This window comes from Chlamydotis macqueenii, chromosome 3 (assembly GCF_036417535.1).
Source record: "Chlamydotis macqueenii isolate bChlMac1 chromosome 3, bChlMac1.mat, whole genome shotgun sequence".
In the NCBI taxonomy this organism is placed as follows: Eukaryota; Metazoa; Chordata; class Aves; order Otidiformes; family Otididae; genus Chlamydotis; species Chlamydotis macqueenii.
Window position 1 is genome coordinate 92480420 of NC_141558.1, and position 20429 is coordinate 92500848.

Here is a 20429-nt window from a genome sequence, read left to right on the forward strand (position 1 = left end):
TAAATGAAAGCATTGTCTTATCCAGGTGATCACCTACTTTAAAGATAAAAATGGAAACTTTAAAATAATGAATTTTCCTCTTAAATATTGTGTGCAAATTCAACATTGTCATATCTATATTGAACTGAAAAATGGAAGATTAAATAATGGTTGAGGTTGCAGGCATGTAGGCATGTCTTCCAGCTATTAGTATGTATCAGAGTTTTTAGGTCAGTCGCAGCATGACTTAAATATTATCTGAATGAACTTGTCCACCCCTTCCCACCAACCCCTCACCAAAAGTGGAGGAACCCCGTCTTGTCTCCCATCTTAGTTCTAATAAGCATCCGGCCTGTAGGTCATACATAACAATAACTACTGATGGGAGCATTTGATGATCCCCTTGAAGATCACTGTGACTGAGTGGCAGAAGTCAGTTTTGGATTCTATCATCTTAATTTTAACTGGACATTTAGGTGTGGCTACCTCCTACCGAAGTACCGATTTCTGCATCTGAGCCTAGATGGAGTTGAACAGGACTGCAAATGGAGAACAGGCTTTTTGCCTGTTAGTTGGGTTGTTGGTTCTCCTCCGCAGAGTTGTGCCGTTCTCTGTGTTCTGTCGGTGGTGATGTGATGTCTAGGTTGCTCTGGGTAGTGCTGCATTGCTCCTTGTCGTGAAGCATTTCCTGCATCTAAAGAGGTCTCCTGATATGTACAGCAATAATGGAGCTGTTCTTTCAGCTCAAGCAGTTGGAGAAATCCTTCTGGGTATCTCACTCAGACTGATTGTTTGCAAATTATGTGGGCCACATGGTAAAGCAAAAGGTTGACTTTAGTGATGTGCTTGAGGAAGAAATGTAGGCGAGTGATGTTGGTGATAGCTTTTTGACACTTGGCAAGGTCTGGGCCTAGGAGCACACCTAATGACAAGGAGAAAGTTCAGAGGAGCTATTTTAAAATTACTGCAATATGCCAGTTTTAAAAGTGAAACAGTTTGCTTTGCAAAAACGTGCTAGCGAGTGTACCAGTTTTAAGAGGAGAAAGTCACATAATTTTTGACAACACATTAATCTGTCAAAGAAACGCAGCTGAATGATAATGCTATTGTCAAACTTATCATACTCTTTTGCAAACAATGGAAAGTTTGAGATTTCTTGTGTAAACAAGAGTTGGTTCTTTTACAAAAAGCTGGAAGTAGAGAATATTAAGATGATGTTTAGTTCACATTAGCGACATGTGAAAAGCATTTAAAATTCAATAATTTAATATATACATTTGTACATGCATTTAAATGGTTGCTGCTGTAGTTGACTGTCTTAGCGTAATTTATAGAAGAATATTTGTATGCTTGTCCCACTCAAAATATTTTCAAAATCTGAAAAAGATCCTTTGGTCTCCTAGCATTTGACAAAAACAGAGGAAAGGAAAGTAATAGTTTTTCTGTTATACAGAGTACCACTTGATGCTGATAGTCCTATATAAAAATTATAAATAAGTTCTGAGGACATGAAGATTTTTAGCTGTAAAAAAATGTGAGGCGATGTTCTAAAATGTTTTGTTTGTTTGTTTTTTTTTTTTTGCATTTACCACAAGTACATCTCAATACTATTAAAAACTACAACACTACTTTGAGAAGCTGCTAAATAGTGTAACATTATGGACTTTGCTTCTATAAAGCCGTATGCAAGAGAGAAGTTTTAAAAATACGAGCAGTGTCCCTAAATGTTTCTCGGATATAGACCTTGGTTTTCCATTCCTGAATAGCAGACATATTTAGAAAATGTTGATCTCCTTTGTTGTTCAGGGATGCTGATGCAATACAGGACTCTGTTATTCCAGACAGCATGTGTTAATATCAACTTGTAGTTAATTTATTTATTGTTCTAATTCTTATCCTTCAAGAATTAAGGGGAAGTGAGAGTGATGTTGAAACTGGCAAGTTTTTCTTCCTGTTGGCTCGAAGTGGATATGGTAAAGGTCAATTCTCAATTTGTCAGGATGTCAGCTAAATCAGTATTCCTGGTACAATTTTTTAAAAGGACCAAATTTTGTGCATATGAAAATTGAGTATATGCTGTGAACATTTATTTTCCATGAGATGGCAAAACATGTCAGTAATTTTGTGTGGATGTTGTAGATGCCCAGTTTGAAAACCTCATTGACGTTTGAATAGTGGTATGTGTCTCTGTTATTGAATATTTTCCTCTAGATTTTTAGATATTTCAGAGAAACTATTATTAATGCAAGAAGAAAGGGTTGAATAAACAGCAGGAGCTGAAGTACTGTTGCATCTATACAAGATAGGACACTGACTCACTCTGGTAGTTGTAATTAAAAAATCAGGGTTGGGTGGTGAGCCTTTAGCTGGAACATGTTTGTGGATTGCATTTAGAGCCTGGGGGGAGGAAAACACCAAGATAAGAGCAGGGAAACAATGCCCATTGAGAAGCTTGGTCCTTCCCGTAGCTTTAGCTGCAGAGATGCATGCAGAGAGCATGGGTGCGTGGAGAGCCTTCGGCCTGCCTGGTGACTCCACCTCTTCGCTTAGAATGACTCTGTTTTACTAGTAGGAGCCCTTGTCTTTCATTGCTACCTACTACTGCTTCAGGAAAAAAAGTGATCTGATCATTTGCCTGCTCTTCAGTGCAGTTCTTCTGCTTGCCTCTCCCCTTGCTCGGCTGAGGAACTTCTAGAGCTACTTCCCGGGGCTGCTCACTCCCTTCTGCAAAATCTTCACATCCTGGTGGTTTTCACTGGTTTCTGGCCCCACAGCTTTGAATAGCTGAACATAAATTAACCAGTCTTTGTACCCGCGCTGGGTCGTTGCGATAGCGTGGATAGTGAAGGGCACTTGAACTTTCTCACCTTGATTCTCCAGTTTGCAGGAAACTTAATGGAAGCTTAGCTGTGGTATAAGCTGATGCTCACACACACATAGCGTGAAATGTTTCCCGTTTCCCAGTTGTGACTGGAAAAACTAATTTGTCTAATGTAAGTACAGATGTGCTCAAAATGTCATTTAGCATTACTGGGAACTGTGGGAAAACAGTTAGTATAAATAAATAATCGCTGTCTCACAGTATAAAGACTGAATCAAAAAGCACTAGTTCCAAATTCTGCTTTTCTTTGAGCCGCCGGCAAATACTTGGGAGTAGGTGTATAATAAAAATAGGTTTTGAAATTCTAATGCACTGTGAAAAATCACAGTTCTATTAATTTTTTTTTGGTATGCAATAAGATTTTGTCAGATATTTTGCATGATGTATAATTGCACATTTACATTAGAATGAAGGACCTGTATCAAATCCTAAGAATAGGTATACTTTTTAGGTTTTGTAAAAAAAATTATTTTTTTGCAGTAGCTTTGACCTGTGTTGCAAATTTCTTATCATGAAATCAGAAGTAAGTAAATGTTTAACAGAAGTGCTTTACATTTACTAGTGTCTACTGTCTTAATCAAATAGTCTGCTGATGCTTTTAATCGTGTGTTAGGTAACACTGCCCTCAGAGGGCCAAGGTAAGTAAATTCAATCTCAAAACCACTGGCATTACTTCTGATATTTCACTTGACCTGACATTAATTACGCTTGTTTCTTTTAAAGAAAAATTAAATATGGTTAAGTTGTTTTATTTATTTTTATATAATTTTGTTTAAAGCTCTTAAATAAATTACATTTTTTCCTGCCTCTTATTATTAAATGTTAGTGTAGGGGAACTGGAGTTTGATTTAGCAAAAAAGTGCTTTAAAAAAGAAAAAGAAAAGAAAAAGGGAGAACAATATTTGTGTTTTATTTCTATTAAATCCACTTTAGTAAACACAGATAAGAGTCAGATTTTTGGTGTTCTCTGCTTGGAGGGTGTCCCCCCCCCGCCTTTTTTTTTTGTCTCCTTCCCTTAAATCTCACTTATGTCTGTGTGGCAGCTGTTGCTTCTTTTAAGGAAGCAAGTTTTTGAACTCAGGTTTCTGTTGCTTATCAGCACTGTATATTAAAGACATTTTCTTCACACCTCTAAAACCATTTACATATTGAAAAAGTAGATGTTTTGCAGAAGAGATTTTTTAAAAAATACAATTTTAAAAATAATAAGATTAGTTTTAAATTACTGAATAGTTTTTCAACAATTGCTACATTTCCATGTGCTTAAGGATTACAAGTGGTGAGACTAATGATAGCAACCATCGAGTCTGAGGTGAAGTATATGTTTGAAGACAGAGTTTGAGTTCTGAGGTGAAGTGAAAAAATGGTGAACTTTGAGTGGTACTTTTCTCTAACACAGATTTGTTTTCTAGTCATATGGTTTCTTAGAAAGCTCTTCTTTGTGAAGCTCTTCAGCAGTATCAAAACTACAAACATTGCATCACTGGAATAAACAATTTGTGAAATGTCCTGAAGGCAGGATTCTTGTTACTAGCTGTCAAAGGCAAAAAAGAAAAATAATTAAGGTTGCAATACAAATACAGAGCCAGCCGCGAGGGTCATGTTCTAAACAAACCTTCATTAAGTGTTCTTTGTTACTGTTGTTAGCCAGTGTATTATTAAATACAGCTTTAATTAAGAGTTGCATGTTATGAGGGTGCTTTTTGCATGAAGATCAGATTGCATTTTCCTGTGCTTCAAGAATGTACTACTGTCATATTCCATCTTTTGGGTATATTCTCTTGGTAGTTATTAAAAAAGCAGACTCCAGTGACCTAAAACTGATTCTAAATTTGTATTTTTTGTGTGTGTGTGTATGTATTTATTGTCTGTATGTACCTGTGAGGTACATACTCTAGTGCCCCTTTTCTCAAGTAGCTTTAAAAACTCTGTCTAGAATTAAAATGATGTAGGAATTATTTGGCTTTCTTCACTGCAGTGGTTGAAATTAGAGACCTCTTCTTCCTGTCTAATAAACAGATCCTAAAAGAACATGTTTTTCAATTTAGAAGGGTGTAAATTTAAGCAAAATAGTAATTTAGCTTACATTAACTCAGCAGGGAGCAGGGTACAAACTGATTAATTCTCTATGGCAGATTCACTGCTTTTTTTTTTTTTTTTTAAGTACTGCAACTTCATTTTATTAAATTGTCAGGATATCTTGTGGTTTGGTTAGCCTGCCTGGACATCTCCTTTCTTGTGGAATTTCTTTTCACTTGAATTAATGAATTTCAGATGTAAAATTCCTATTGTTTGCTTGTGTTGAAGTATTTGGTAAACATATACTCCAGATATCTTTAAAGTAATTTAATATTGCTCATACTGTTAAATATACTTTTTTTTTTTTTAATGCAAGGCTGGTAAGTTAGAAGATGTGGAAGTGGTTTTTTTTCCTTGTCAAATACTCTGCTGTGTTTTAGTATTTTTTTTTGTATGGAGGATTTATCTTTCAAAGCAGTTCAGTAAGCACATGTCTATTAAGAAGTATGGACTAAAGTGTTTTTCTGTCTCTACGCAGATTGTGTAGGAGGAATGCGGTTATAAGAGAGCACCTAGAGTGCATCTTGAGAGCCATTAAACCACTTGAGCGGCCAAGTGAACTGCTCACTGACACGATACCACCGTTTACTTTAGTCTTCAAAAGTGTTCACCCATTTGGTAATTAAATTACAAAATACATAAAGAGCAGATAATAAATATTCATATATAGGCCATGAAGAGAGATTGGGTTATTGGTCATTTTAAGACAAAACTAGGGTGATTTTTTAGTGTGTGTGTTTGTACAGATGTCTTGAAAAAGTAGTCTGACCATGATTCATTTTGGGGAACCGTTTAGGAGAAATATTCTTCAAAGAAATGTGTCTATGAAAGAAATATATGGATTCTTATGAAGCCATAGTGTTTTGCAATAGCTTTTAAATTACATGTCCTGTGTCTGGCTATAGTTTACAGGGCGAAGACAGAGGTAAAGCTGTGCTCATGGATAAACTGGTACTTACGTGTCATTCAATATTTATGTCTTAGTGTGATTAGCTTTTATTCAAAGTTGCTAGCTCTCTTCAGATGAGCTTGGAAGTGCTGGCCATACTCTTCTAACGGTTTTTCTCCAGGCAGAACATCAGCTGCATAACTCAGTAGATGATCGAAAATCTGTTTGGTTTTCTGATTAAGAGACTCTCAGTACCTAATAGAAGCCAAAAGCAATCTGAAGTGGTGTCCTAAGAGGAGAAGAGGGAGTAAGTAGTCAGGGAAATGCACACTGGGTCTCTAAGAGCGCTTGCTAGAAAGATCTCTTTTTCTACAGGTCAAGTTCTGGAGAGTGTGTGTAAACACGCAAAGGCTCTCTTCTTTCCTGAAGTGACAAATGAGTGCGCTTACCCCATCAGCTCTGGACCTTGGAGCAGAATCTGCTTATCTCCCTGCCCAGTCTCCTCCTTAGAGAAAGGAGGAGTCTCTTTGAAACCTGAACCGTTGGATGGCTGGCCTATTGTAGGCATGTTGGTGGTATTCTCTCGGTGCTGTCCTTGAACGCTTTGTCAGTAGTTTTAGCTTCCTGCCTTCAAGTTAATGCACCTTCTAGATAAGACTAAGGTCTTCATAGATTTTAAACGTAGTAACAGGCACTTTCTCTTGTAAGTCACTTAATATGAAATAAGATATAATTTATTAGAATTGTACAGAAGATTCTCTTTATGGTTTGTTTACTTTAAGAAAGCAACTAGGATGTTAATATTTGAAAAACTTGTATTAATGGTGGTCAGATGGTCAGATACATAAGGTTTTGTTTTGGCTTCAACTTTTGAGTCCGTGCAGATTTTAGCAAATTTGTCTCAGGGCATATTTTAAATGTTCTTAAAATATGAGTCATACCTTTACTTAGGCCTACGATTAGTCCGTTTTTCAAGTATTCAGCAAATTTAATTCGGGAAATGTCTTTACCTTTTCATCTAATAAGGATATAGTTTTTCACTGTTGTTGGTATTAAAGTTACACATTTGTTTTCCTGTAGGGCACTTGTATTTCTTCTCCAGCTTACAAATACTGTATACTTGTCTCTTTGTTTTGTGTGGGTTTGGTTTTTTTTTTTTATTGTTTACTTTTATCTTAGCTGGGATTTCCCATTGAGAAATCAGTTCAGCCTGGCAGTGTCAATAGGGATGTTCCCTACTGCTGAATTGAACTTGCACTGGAGATGGGAGGTGGAAAGCTCTGAGTCAATACAAATGTAACTAGCACTATATCTGCTCTATTAATTTTGTGGTCAAATTAAGTAAGACTTCGACTTTTTCAATTTTCTTTCTACTTACATGAAAATGTCTCGATAACAAAATCAAGCAGGTCCCCTGCTCTCTAGAAGCAGGACTAAATAGGAAGGGTTTTGCTGCTGAGGGCTAGCCAACATGAGTCAGCACGAAGAGCCTGGTGTTCGTTTTCCTCACTCGTTCCTCTTCTCCATCTCCTACTCTCTACCCCACTTCTCTGCTTAAATCCATGTTGAAAATCAGAATTGTTAATGGCTGCAGTTAGATTTTTAAGCCATGGGCATTGTCAAAATCCTTACAAGTTGTGATCAAGTTCAGCAAGACCATATTAACAATTCCCCATGTTGAACTTCAGTGACAATTAGTTGATTACTCTGATGGAAAGGTTAAGGTGCGATTAATGAATTTTTAGATTAACCTTTAATGAAGTAATCTCAGTGTCAGATGGATGTAAACTTTTTTCTGACCATTGAATTGTTTAAAAGCTACGTAGCTACAGCTAACATGGTACTGAGGTGGTAAATGGGCCTAAAGGGCTGGTCTTAGCCCAGGACCAGTGGAGCCCCTGGACTGGTCAATTCGGAGCATTATGCAAATGGTGAGAAGTCCTGGGCACAGCTGGAAATTACACATTGTTAGTACACTTTTTTCCTTAAAATGTTCACTCATGTAGTGATGAAACAGTGACTTATTTAAAGTCTTAGTGAGTACTTGTACTATTTATTCTGCAGGGTTGATAGAAATAAAAAATGGGGAAAGTTGGGCAGATCTAAACTCACCTATACTTAACTGAGTAATTGCGCTTTAAAAATGAAATTGTTGCTGAGATTTTGGCATGGCATTGTGAAGTATAATGCTATTAAAGAGATTTTTCACCCTTAAATAGCAAATAAGTGGCAATAATTAAGCTATCGTGTCTTTGCTGGCCTATTTGGTATGTTTCTGGTCCTGAATACCTCACGGGTTGCAGAATCTTCTGCTAAGACTGGGGTAAGGGGAAGGTGGAGGTGGTGGGTTTATTGGTGAACTTACCTCTTAGAAGGCAATCGGCTTCTACTTTTTTATACCTTTTTCTTTCAGATGTAGGTTTGTGTAGGTTCCCCAATTATCCATAATCTTCTTGTATTTGCTTAGTGTATGTTTTCAGGAAATCAATGGGTTTTGCTTTGGCTCAGCAGGATAAATGTTCTACCTTGTAGTAGTTTAGATTTCATTTTGCTATTAAAAGTCAAGCTGTAGTGCTTATTTTTGCCCACAGTGAATTTTGAACCGTTCATAGCTGTAAAGATTTAGGATTATGAAGAGTATAATGCGATAAAATTTAGAATTATAAAATATTACTATACAGTGCTTGTAGCTTCTTATTCCAGAGACATCATTGTATAGTCCAGGCTTACCATTGCAACTCCATTTTCTCTTCTTTTGGAGGGAGTTAAGGTTTCCTCTGTAAATTGAAAACTATTTTTTGGTATAATTCATGTTAGACGCTAATAGTATGGTTTTTAATATCAAAGGTTTTTTAATACAGTACTAATGAATATTTTTTTTCCTCCTTTAGGAGAATATATAAAAAACTGGCGGCCAAGATATTTCCTGCTAAAGACAGATGGCTCTTTCATAGGCTATAAGGAGAAGCCCCAGGACGTAGATCTGCCATATCCACTCAACAACTTTTCAGTGGCAAGTACGTATTTCCAGTATTTATTATTGTCTCAGCATATTGACAAAATATCTGCTACATATTCCTTCATGTGTAGTTCAGAATTTATTGGTAACACTGTGAGTTTGATGCCATGTGTTGGACTTGTGCACCACTAATCTTGTGTCCAGATCTACAAGCTATCTCTACAAGAGCATTGAAGATTTTTCCATGGGTTGGTTTTTGAATATTTTTGGAAGTCTGAGTTCTCATTTGTGCATATGTGTGTCTGAAGTGTCTGTAACTAACAACGGCATTTGAGAAATGATTGTTTTAAGAAGAAGATTCCTGGAAAGCTTACCTTTATTCAGATCATTGACCCCTTTTCTCTTTTTCAGTAGTATCTGAATTCACTTGAAAATTCAACTTAATTAGAAAATTATCTAGACTGTCAAATGACACAAAATCATGCTAAATTATTTTTCTCTTGGATAATCAGGTAATCAGCTCTCCAGCCTGGTTAATCAGTAATTTCAAGTAATCAGACAATTTGCATATATTAACAAAGCTACAAAGTGTGTATCTATGGATAAAGTGAACACGTTTTGATTTCTTGTTTTGCAATAATGTTTCTGAAAGACAAATCTATAGGTTTTTTGATCTGGGAAAGTGAGATTGATAGAAGGGTGTTTCTAAACAGAAATCAAAGTATTTGAGGAGCAAAACTAAAGGGGCAAAAAATCTCCCTGAGTATGCGTTGTGGATATCATTGCTAGAAACTTTCAAAGGAACACTAGAAAATTTATCCAGTTTTTTTTTTATGGCAGTGTTTAGATTTATAGAGGAGTATTGGAGCCGCAAGGGCATGTGTGCTTAGGGAAAGGATTCCCTTCATTTGTGTTACTGAAGATGGAACAAATGGTACCGAGACTGAATATACCTATTTTCTTGATAAAGTTGTTCCTGAGATTGACTCAGCCTTTGTATACAAAGTAATTTGGGTTTTTTATTTGATAAGAAAATAATCTTGTGTGCCAAGCTCATGTCTTGTCCCACAACTAGAGGAGGAAAACTTTGCGTATTCTGATTGTGACAGAAGTCTTGCAAATGATATTGAGCATGCAAGCCTTCTAATAATGTTAGAGGCTCGTTTCGCCTTGTTGCTATCCAGCGTAAAAAGTAGTGATGTCTAGAAGTTGTTCATATGAGGAGGAATTGACTGGATCATAGGCCCTGACTGTTTAGTTATTACTCTGAATATTCTCACCTACACATTTATAGCAGTTATTACTGTTTCCTAGATACTTTTTCCCCAACGTGCAGCAGAAAGAACGTTTGTAGAACTACAGTAGGGGTTTTTGTCCTGCTTTAGCATGTTCTTTGTTGCATATCCTGTCTACCTTTGCTGCAGGAACTAGAAGGATGATCCAAACAGCAGTTCTGCTAAGCAAAGAAATGCATGATTAGTGATTAATTCCAATGTGTTGATTCTGGTGGGTGTTTTGTTTTGTTTTTGTTTTTGTTTTTTTATTTTGATATACAGAGGTCATCTTATGTAATTTTGATATTAGAATGCTGCCCCTAAACTTTACCTTGAGGGAAATTGGAAGATTTCATGTTGTTTTCCAAAATGACACCATCACTAGAGTACCCCCACCCCCCTTCAAAATAACCCCAAACCCTTTCTGCAACTAACAAGCCCCATAGGTTTGATTTTTTAGACAGTGTAAGCTAAAGGAACAGGCATGTAATATTAATTGAAGAAATACAGTTTTGGTAAGCAAGATGAGTTTTTCTGTTTTCTGGCAGGAAAGGGAATAATTTAATCAGAAATTATTGCTGATCAGTGCAAGAATAGGGAGATTTTTCACTCATAAAAAGAATCCTCTGAAGTTAAGTGCAGTACCTATGTAGAATTCACAAGATGAAAAGCAAAACAGTATGGTATTACACTATAAATTGCAAGGGACTGTAAGTTTTTCGTGAGCTATTTTATCTGCCTGAAGATGAGATTATCCGTAGGGCGAGCAAACAAACAAACAAACAAGATGGCTATATGAATGAATCAGATCTTCTGGGCAGTACGTGGTAAATGTCAAGAACTGGTCTCACGGCCTCTGATCCAAGAGTTCTTGAGCTGCTGCAGTAGGTTTGTGGCCACAAGCAGTGCAACATATTTTTCCTGTAAGAATGAAGTACGTTTTTCATAAATTACTAGCCAGGCAGATGGAGTGTGAGATCACTGTTAATACCATCTTGATTAGGTTGGCAGGGACTTAAAGATATGTCTTTACAGTCCTATCTTCATGTAATCTTTGTAGCTATCTGTAAAGTGAGAGTGTGCTCTCAGTCTACTTTTTGCTCTCCAAATGATAGACATCTTTGGCTCTTGCTTACAGCTTGTTATTTAAGCAGAAAAGGCCAAGGCTGTGGTATTATTTTTGTAGTACTGTTGGAGTTGAACACTGAAAAGTTTGCACAGCTCTGCTTTGTATGATACTTGTTCTGTAGTTTAAAACTTTTATATCCAGGGCTGTCGAGCTAGTTACTTCCATCATAGGGATATTTTCCCACCAGTGTCTGCTGCCTTCCGCTCCTGTGACACGAGATTTACTTTTGCAAAAGGCTCTTTCCCAGGCCTGGTATCATTTTCCCTAGAATGGGTCTCTGATTTCTTCCAAGATGACTTTAAAGTCCCATACCTGAACATTACTCTTACCCTGGTCTCATGTCGTCCGTGTACTCCATTGGGAATGACAGGAAGGCCGGAGAGAGTGAAGTTATTTTACAGACTGCTAACGGTGCTTCCAGTGCTAAATATGTCTTTGTTACTAAAGCCTTTCTCATCAGGTGGTGTTTTGTCATAGAATGGAGTGTTCAGAGGCCGTCTCTTTTCCTTGGGGTGATCTGGGAGGAAATGTTGGGGGAAGGCATTGGGAAGCAGGTGTGTAAACAGGTAGATGCTTTATGGAGAGAGGGAGAACCTGAGGCAGCACATGCATGCTTCAGCCCATTGCTGGCTGCCCAAAACACAGGGGAACCGCATGGGCCTGAAATGGAGTTGAGGGATCTCTGTTCCTTGGAGCGTAAGTATGTCCCTGAAGGTGAAACGGAGTCGACTGAAGGGTATGACAGAATAGGGCTGGATGGAGCTGAACCCCAGGGAAGGATATAGGACTGACCCCTTGACATACTGGACAGGGGCTTCATTTACCTCCCCGTGGCCACTGCTCTCCCGCTTTCCGGTACACGCAAAAGGTGGCGATGAGCACCCAGCACTGCTTATTTACACCAGAGAACCTTCTTTTTTGAACATGGGAGTTGAGAGAGTTGTGTGTTTGAATAGACTTCTAGTTCCTTAATGCTCATGCCCTGACACTTAGACTCGCAAAAAGTTGTGCCATGGTATCTAACCACACAGTTAAAGGTAAATGAAGGCAATTTAATTGCATTGGTGGGAAATACGTTGTGGAAATTTAAAACTGGTTGATATTAATTTTCAGAGATAAATTCAGAAATGTGAGCTTACTTGAATTGGCTGGTTCAAAATCAGTTCAGCTCTTTTCAGGTAGAGACAAGCAGTTGCAAGTAATCAAACTATTGTAGCTGACGGAGATCCTCTTGATTGACTGAGTCACAGTAACTGAGTGGGTGTGCATTCCTAGCCCACTCCAACTGCAAAATAAAATATGATAATGTACGTTCCTTTTGCTTAGGCATTTATACAGTCAGAATCAGTTTAAAAATAATTTGGATTCGATTGGTGTAGCTTCTCTGTACAGGCAGAGGCCTGAAAAAAATGTCCTGGCTTTTAAAACTCTGTTATGCTCGTTTGGAACAAAACTAGTACTTGGGTTGACAGGATGTATACCCTCAGTGGCCTCCTCAAAAACCGTCGTGGCCCCACAATGCTATTTTTAGCTGGTCCACTGTTGCATAGAAGCAACAGTAGAATCAACACTGCTTTGTGTGAACCATTTTGGTCTTTGATCGTCATCATTTTTAGGGAAAGCAGAACGAGGAAGAATTCTCCTTCAATTCTACTTCAGGAGCATGTGTGGCTTTACTGATAAAAAAAATATTTCTCACATATGCAATGAGTATGTAGGTAATCACATAGCATATTTGGGATGAGGTATCGCTAAGAATTGGCCCTTTGCCTTCATTTTGATCTTTACATGGGGAATAATTGGGAAGAGCTGTATCCCTTCACAGTAGCCTTTGAGCTTTGGCCAAAAATGATGTCACCTGGAATTTCTTTCCTATCTTGAAAGATAGTGCTTTCTAAGCACTCTGTGGTAGAGCTACCCTTTTTCTTGTCTTTGAAAAGAAAAAGCAAATTTTAGTTATTGTGAGAAGGTAACCTTTTATAACCTTTCCTTTATTTTAGTTATCTTTTTTTTTTTCTCTGTCGAAATGATTGTCAATGAACCTTGGCTATTCTAAATGGAGAAGCTGTGCGACTTTTTCCTAGTCTTACTCTTTCAGTGGGCAGGAGACAAGGTTTTATTATTTTGGGGATTTAAAAATTTTCAAAACATGAAAATTGAAAGGTTTCAGGGGAGTCATGTTAGGGCTATAAAGAATTCTGAAGACACTCTGTGAAGAAATAGGTAGGAAAATACAAATGTATATTTTAAGTGAGATTACACTGTGCATCAAAATACTTTGGCATTAGAAGTGACCTTGTGTGCAGCTCCACAAATGAGATTTAAGTTTAAAGTCCTAGGTTTTTTAAATTGTCACAAAACGGGATGACATGAACCCAAAGATAAGCATGTAATTGTAGAGACTTTGAATTACAGTATAGATTTCATTCCAAAATAATAATAATAGTGCAATTGACTAAATAATGTTCATTTAACACTGAAAATACTTGTAGGGAGAAAAGGGCAATGTATGTGTAATGTGCTGTGTGCCCAAATGCATCTATGGAAATTCAAATGGAAATCTAATGTGTATAACCAATATTACTGTTTGGGAAATGTTTAGCTTTCTGGAAAACTGGACCAGTAATTTTATTTGGAAAGTTTTCACATTACTTTATGAATGGCTTCTAGGTGGTATAGTTGGTGTTCTGTCATTTGACTTAGAAGTTTGGATTCAGTTGTTGGCTTTTGTCATGAATGAAAATGAGTTCCTTGGTCTCATCCTTCCATTTTAATGGACAGTGGTTTCTCAGACACCAGTATAGCATACTGTAATTTCCAATTATCTCTAAATAGGTCCTGGTATGAGCATGATAGGTCAAAGTTTATAGTCAGATCTGAGAGTTTTTATTCTGATGTGATACACCCCATTGCATAAATAAAGTCGGGGTGTTCGCGTGGAAGACAGAAAACGATGTATAATTTTACTGTCTTCCATGAAAGCAAACTAAACCCCAGGCAAAACCCAACAATAACCTGCAGAAATCACATATTTTCGTTCTCCCTCTTTGCATGAAAGGGCAAATGGTAAACTAGTTGTAATGATAGAAAGATGTGGATGCTACTTCATACTTCAGTACTTCAGTACTTTTTGGGGTATTGGAAAGAAAAGACTTTCCAGCATGGTGAAGTGTATCAAGGATGATCTTTTCCAGCTTCAAGGAATATAATTTTTTTGTGTGTGTGTGTTTATTACGCAATCATATATGTTCTTGTATCATCAACGCACATGTAAGTACTTGCCACGAGCCAAGCCCCACAGAAGTAGGATTTCTACCCATACAGAACAAAAAGTCAGTCCCTGCTCCAAAATACTAAAATTCCAAATATAAAACAAGGGACAGCAGATGGATGCAAACAGATGGGGGGAGTATGAGAAAACAATGAGACAGTATTAGCCTGTAGTACAGGCAGTGGTCTCAGCACATCAACAACCAGTCCATTATCGGAGTTAGATTTTTACTCTGTTCTCCCTTTTTTTGCTCTCCCTCCTTCCTTCCCTCCTGTTTTTTAAGACATGGTGAAGGAGAGTTTTCAGAAGGATTTAAAAGAGGACTGGTATGGTAAACAGAGAGAAATTAAAAATGCTTTTGAGAAATGGTGCTGAAATTAGAACAGTAGAAGAATGGTGGCATTTTGGTGCTGCATGAAGAGTGATACCAATGATGAGGGTAGACTGTGGGGACGGACAATGTTGAAAAGCTACCTATATTTTATGTGACAGAGCTGGGTAAGAAATGAGGAATGCAAAGAGAAGAGTGATGTGATCCAAGTGGCAATGGAGAAAAATGATCTGTTCAGCAGTTTTGGGGATGACATTTTTAGGGGAAAACTGCATTTGTTGGGACCAAAGAAGGGATATTAAATTGTTTACATAAATCTCTATGTGACCCAACTTAATTTTATGGTTATACTCTCTGCAGATAAAGTATAATGGGAAAGGACTGAACCTTTTGAAAAGCCTTGTAAAAGCAGATTTCCCACAGGGAGAGGGTAAACAAATGGGAGAATCAAGAGAGGACCAATCTAAGGGTGTACATGGTGGGGTGTGTATGCACATATTTGTACATACACATACATGCAAAAGCCATGGCTCCATGGCTTTTCTTATGTATATGAGCAAAAGCATGTGTATCTGCCTCAGTGGTATGAAAATGGCATATTAGTTCTGCTACTTGTCTATTACTTGTCGAACAAAAAAGATCATCAGAGAAAAGTGTGGATTTGGCGTGCAGAGTAGCAGAAATGGAAAAAGGTATTTGTAAAAAGTGTGTGTCGTAGTTCATTGAATTTTGACATGAGAAGGAAGAAATGGGAGTAGCAACTGAATAGGCAAAGGTTGGGACAAAAGTGTTTGTCTTGTGAAGGAAAGATCAAGGGAAGAATAAGAAATCAAGGTTAAATTGTAATGCAAATAGGTCGATATAGAGATGGATATAGATATCTGTATATAGATAGCGCTCTCGGTGTATATTTAAAAGTGCATATATTCTAAACAGTGCAAGCAGTGGTTCAATACTACTAATTTTATGTCATATGTTACTCACAGAAGTTATCTTTTGTTCTAAAACTCAGTCTGTATTAGAAATAATTCCTCAAATATGCAACCTTCTGTTCATTTTTAGTGCAATTTTTTATGGCTGCTTGTATGTTTAGTATTCTTGTCGAGCCATATCAACAAATTCTGCTGAAGTTGAAAGCTTCCATATATTAATTAATAAAATTATATTGGTGTTCTTTCTATTTTTTTGTGCTGAATGAATGTATTTAGGAAAAGAACACTGGTGATTATACGGTTAAAGTTATAGAATTCAAACTTTAAACTTTTTAATAAAATCTGAACAGATGATCTGTGCTTTTTTTTTTTTTTTTTTTTTTAGGAACTGGCAGGTTTCAGGCCCTCTAATTGGCTTCCCAGCTTTGCAGAGTAATTACAGCTTCAAGCAAACTTTGTCATCTGTGGTTCAGAATGGTGTAAAGTAAACAGAACGTTTTGAAATACAGCTTGTAGTTAGAGTTGCTCAGGAGAGTTTAACTAGCATAACTACTTAATTTAGACAGTAGCAGTTATTTGAAAAAGATAGTTTAACATTTTAGAATTGTCAGATTGTTTGTGGATATGGAGATGAAAGTTAATGTCTAATAGGTACCTGACTTTTTTTTTTTTTTTAAAAAAAGGAGTTAAATACTTGAGAAATGTCCATTGCATTTCTTTATACTGGTTTTATTTCATTTTTTCTGTTTTCTCTGTAGATCCAAAAATGGCCAAACGAGTGCTACAGACTTGTTGGAACAGAGTTGTCAGTTTCTGTTACTGATTTTGTATTTTGCTGCTTCAAACAAGTGTTCTCCCGCAAGGTTTTTCATCCCTTCTAATATTAAACGGGAAAATTATCATGACCGATGTTTAATCCCAGCAAGACAGAAAGCTTTAGGATTAAAATGTGTAATTCCAAGTTGTAGATGGCTAGCATACAAGGACACAAAGTTTAGTCTGTCTGTTTACTGGCTTACTCATCTTTTTGAATGATAATTTACACTTCCAACTGTTTTGAGTTGAGATTCAACCCTTTAATTACATATGTTTATGTATAGTAGCAAACTTGAAGACATTATGGTAGAGTGTTCTCTACTCTTGGTAGTGACCCAACTATCACTTAAGTGTTCAGAGCCAGCTCTCAGTAGCCAATTTCACTCCTTCTCCTGTGCTTTTGTAGTTTCCAAATTGTTCTCTCTGTCTAAAACTACTACGGTTTTTCCAGTAATTAGTAGAAAAATATTTTGATAATTAGCAGTAACTATGTATTACAGCACTTATTCGTCTTAATAGATTTTATTTTCCCTCCCTAGCTGTAGGTGAAAGACATTTACAAACAAGTTTTTATTTATGTTGCAATCATGACGGAGAGGTTGTTTGTTCCGTACATTTGTGTACAGCAGCACATGAAGCATGTGGGAGTACTAAATATCAGCAGACTTCAGTTACTTTTATCTTCTTGAGAAGGATGAGTAGCACACTGCTTTTAGAAATACATTGGTCCACTTCATTCTGAAACTCTTTTTGCTTCAGAAGGGAAGGATATGAACATATTAAATTTTAACCTTCCACAAAGGAATTAAATCTTTAGCCACTTTTAACAGAATATTACAAAACCTTATTAAGGTTTGCTAGGTTTTAGTTTTCAATAGCATCCTTCAGTGATAGTGAAATGGCACTTTTTTTTTTTATGTTTTCAATGCCATTTTCAATTGCTAAGGTATTTTTTATTACCTTCAATTGATTTAGTTAATAATCTGTAATGAAAACTCAGACAGTAAATACTCTTTAGTAGTCACAGAGCTTAGTATATTCATCCATATGTGTTGTCCTTGTTAGTAATGTGCATCATCACTTTGAGGACTGTCTGAAAAAAAAAAGAATATAGATAGTTCCAATTTTTGAGTTCCTGAGTTGGCAAACTGAAATTAATGCCATTTTAATATATGCATTTTTGTATATATTTGCAATCAGAAAATGAATGGTGAAATTCAATATCTTTGGCTCCATTACAGGCACTGGAGAGGATGCGCTTTTTAATTGGTACAGATTTTTCTGCGCATTTGACTGTGTACCTTTTTGCCTTCATGTTGTCCTAACACAGTCACCTCACTTTTCTGTCCCTGACAGCTTCTTTTACCTTCTTTCTCCTAAACTAGCTATTCTGGTTTGGCTATACTCTGGCTATTTCCCAAGCTTTTCTATCTCACACAGGTTTCTGTCTTTTTCCTGTCCCATTCCACTCTTCTCCCTTTTTTCCCCGAGTCTTTTGTTCCCAACGTCTCTTCTGTAAATAACTTGCTGTATGCCATCTTTCCATGTTGGATTTTGCCTCAACGAGGTAGTTTCTTTTCCATATTGTCTGAGGAGTAGGATGAGGCATTATGAACATAGGAGAAACAGCTTTTCGTTTAGCAGGTGTAGAGACAGCAGATAGCTGTAGCCTCTGGATTATACTCAACGCATAGATTTTCAATGATTCTATGCTTTAGTAATTGTTATTGTAATTTTTTACCCTCCTCCTACTGCACTCTTATCCCTCCCACATGTAGTGTGACCAGATGCCTTACATTTTCACAGGAATACTAAAAGGATATCAAAGTTCTTGGTTTGCCAAGTTTTAAGTCTTGTCTCCAAAAAGTAGTATTTTCCAGCAGTGTGCAGCTTTAGGCAGGCACCCAGCAAAGAAAATTTCAGCCTACATGATTGAAGTGTGATAGGATTAAAGATGAGGGGATGGTTTCGTCAGGAGTAAGATGAGATAATCTTAGAGCAGAGAATGCTTCTAGTGTCTTCTGTTCTGAAGATAGCCCGACACATTCTGTCTGACTGACTTTATAGAAGCAATGAGGTTAGATGACTGTTTCTCTTTTGTGTTTCCACAGTGTATGCAGGTTTATTAAATGTAATGTTGTCTCCTTGACCAAAGAGCAGTCTGACTTACCTGATAATTTCTAGATGTAAGCTGAATAAACAGGTTTCTGCATCAAGGAATATACACCTGTGTAGTGCAATCATTACTTTGTTCCCGTGTCATTTCTTCTACATGTGTCTGTCAAACTGAGGTGTTCTGCTAAGCTGCAGAAAAAAATCCTATTGACAGACATATCCACTTACACTCTTTGCTTTTTCAAAGAAAAAAAATTGCAGTATGTGTCCTCACAAGCCACCCCCTATTATCAGTTCTTTCATGCCTATATTAAGGATGGTCCGGTACATGTCAGTCTGCTGATATTTGCTGTGGCTTTATGTCATGGAGACAGAGGCCATTCCTTACATGATTGTGTCCCAAATTATTTAGGTGTTCAGGCATACAAATCAATGCCTTGAGCAAAGGCCTTAAGCTTGTTGCGAGCTTGTAATATTAAAGAGAATTGCTTTAATGTATTTTCAGTATGCAGCTGCATTTCAGAAGGTCAGCTATGAGTGTGCTTCTTGTTCAATTAGCACTGGCAACAAAGGCATAAGAGAGAAAGCAAAAGTGGGCTAGGGGGTACTTATGTATGTTGGGTGTTTAGAAGTGTGCTAGGTCTGATGCAGTTCCTTGAAGAATATTTAAAATGCATTCCTGTAAAATTGTGGGTGATAGTTGGGGTTTCAGTACCCTGAATTTGTGGAGAAAAGATACGTCAAGGCATAATAATTGATTTCTGTGGAAGAATAGCATGCCTTGTGAAGTGATACGTGTCATATAACATGACTTCTGTAAAGTGTTGACATAAACTGGAAGAAATAAAATGTAATTCAGCAAGAATAATGCAAGGTTTTATGCTAGTCGACTACACCTGGTAGGTGGTAGCTCTACCAAAGGGAGTTACAGTGAATCATAAGTGAAGAGGAATTCTGTGCCATGTCCATTACTGACTGATTTGTGAACCTGATAAATCATTTTAGATCACACATTTGATCTGGATCAGCTTTGAACAAGTGATCACATTCCAGAACATGAGATGTGATGTTTATGTCTATTTAGCAGTAGCTGCAGGAAAACAAATTATGCTTTTGACAGAGTAACCTTAACTTCACAGAAATGTTTAAATATATTTGCATAAACAGAGAGTTCTAGTAGGTCAGTGTTTTGCCGATGTAATGTTTAGTGCAGTATGCTACATCGTAAAATCTAATACACAGTCTTATTGAACCGTTGCCTGACTTACCAGTGTTGTGGTCTTGTGAGAAAGGAGTAATAGGCAGTGCACAGTATGTCTAGAATGGTGTGACAAGAAAGATCTTGGATCTGAAGACACAACCTGTGAGGACAGATTGGTTGAACTGATTTAGGCCAGAGAAGACTGAAGAGAGATAAAATAGTGTTCAAATGTCTAGAAGGGATAACTGCTGAAAAGATAAAATAGATTAGTCAATAGGGCAAGAAACAATATGCTTAAATTATAGAAACAGTTGCATTAAGTGCTGAGAAAATCTTTCAACTATAAAAAGAATTAATTTCCTTGTAGTTGGATGGAACAGTTTGCTTGCAGACGTTTTGAAATTACTACTTTTCAGGGACTGTAGAAAGAGTTGAGAGAAATACTGATGAGAAATAGCATAGGTAGATCTGATTCTGCCCTGGGGCACAAAGAGAACTAGATGATTTCTTGGGGCAACCCCACTGGGGGTGTGTGGGGGATTATTCTGTATTTAATAATCAGACTAGTTTCAA

General features: G+C 37.0%; 1 protein-coding gene across 3 annotated transcripts in view; it reads left to right on the forward strand.

The window, feature by feature from the left end:
- AKT3 (AKT serine/threonine kinase 3) overlaps nt 1-20429 on the forward strand; it is a 150466-nt gene that overhangs the window by 71662 nt on the left and 58375 nt on the right. For all 3 annotated transcript variants that reach the window (XM_086743470.1, XM_086743471.1, XM_086743472.1), the window contains exon 3: nt 8720-8845. In XM_086743470.1, the coding sequence (XP_086599596.1) occupies nt 8720-8845 (126 nt within the window). The remainder of the gene's footprint in view (nt 1-8719; nt 8846-20429) is intronic.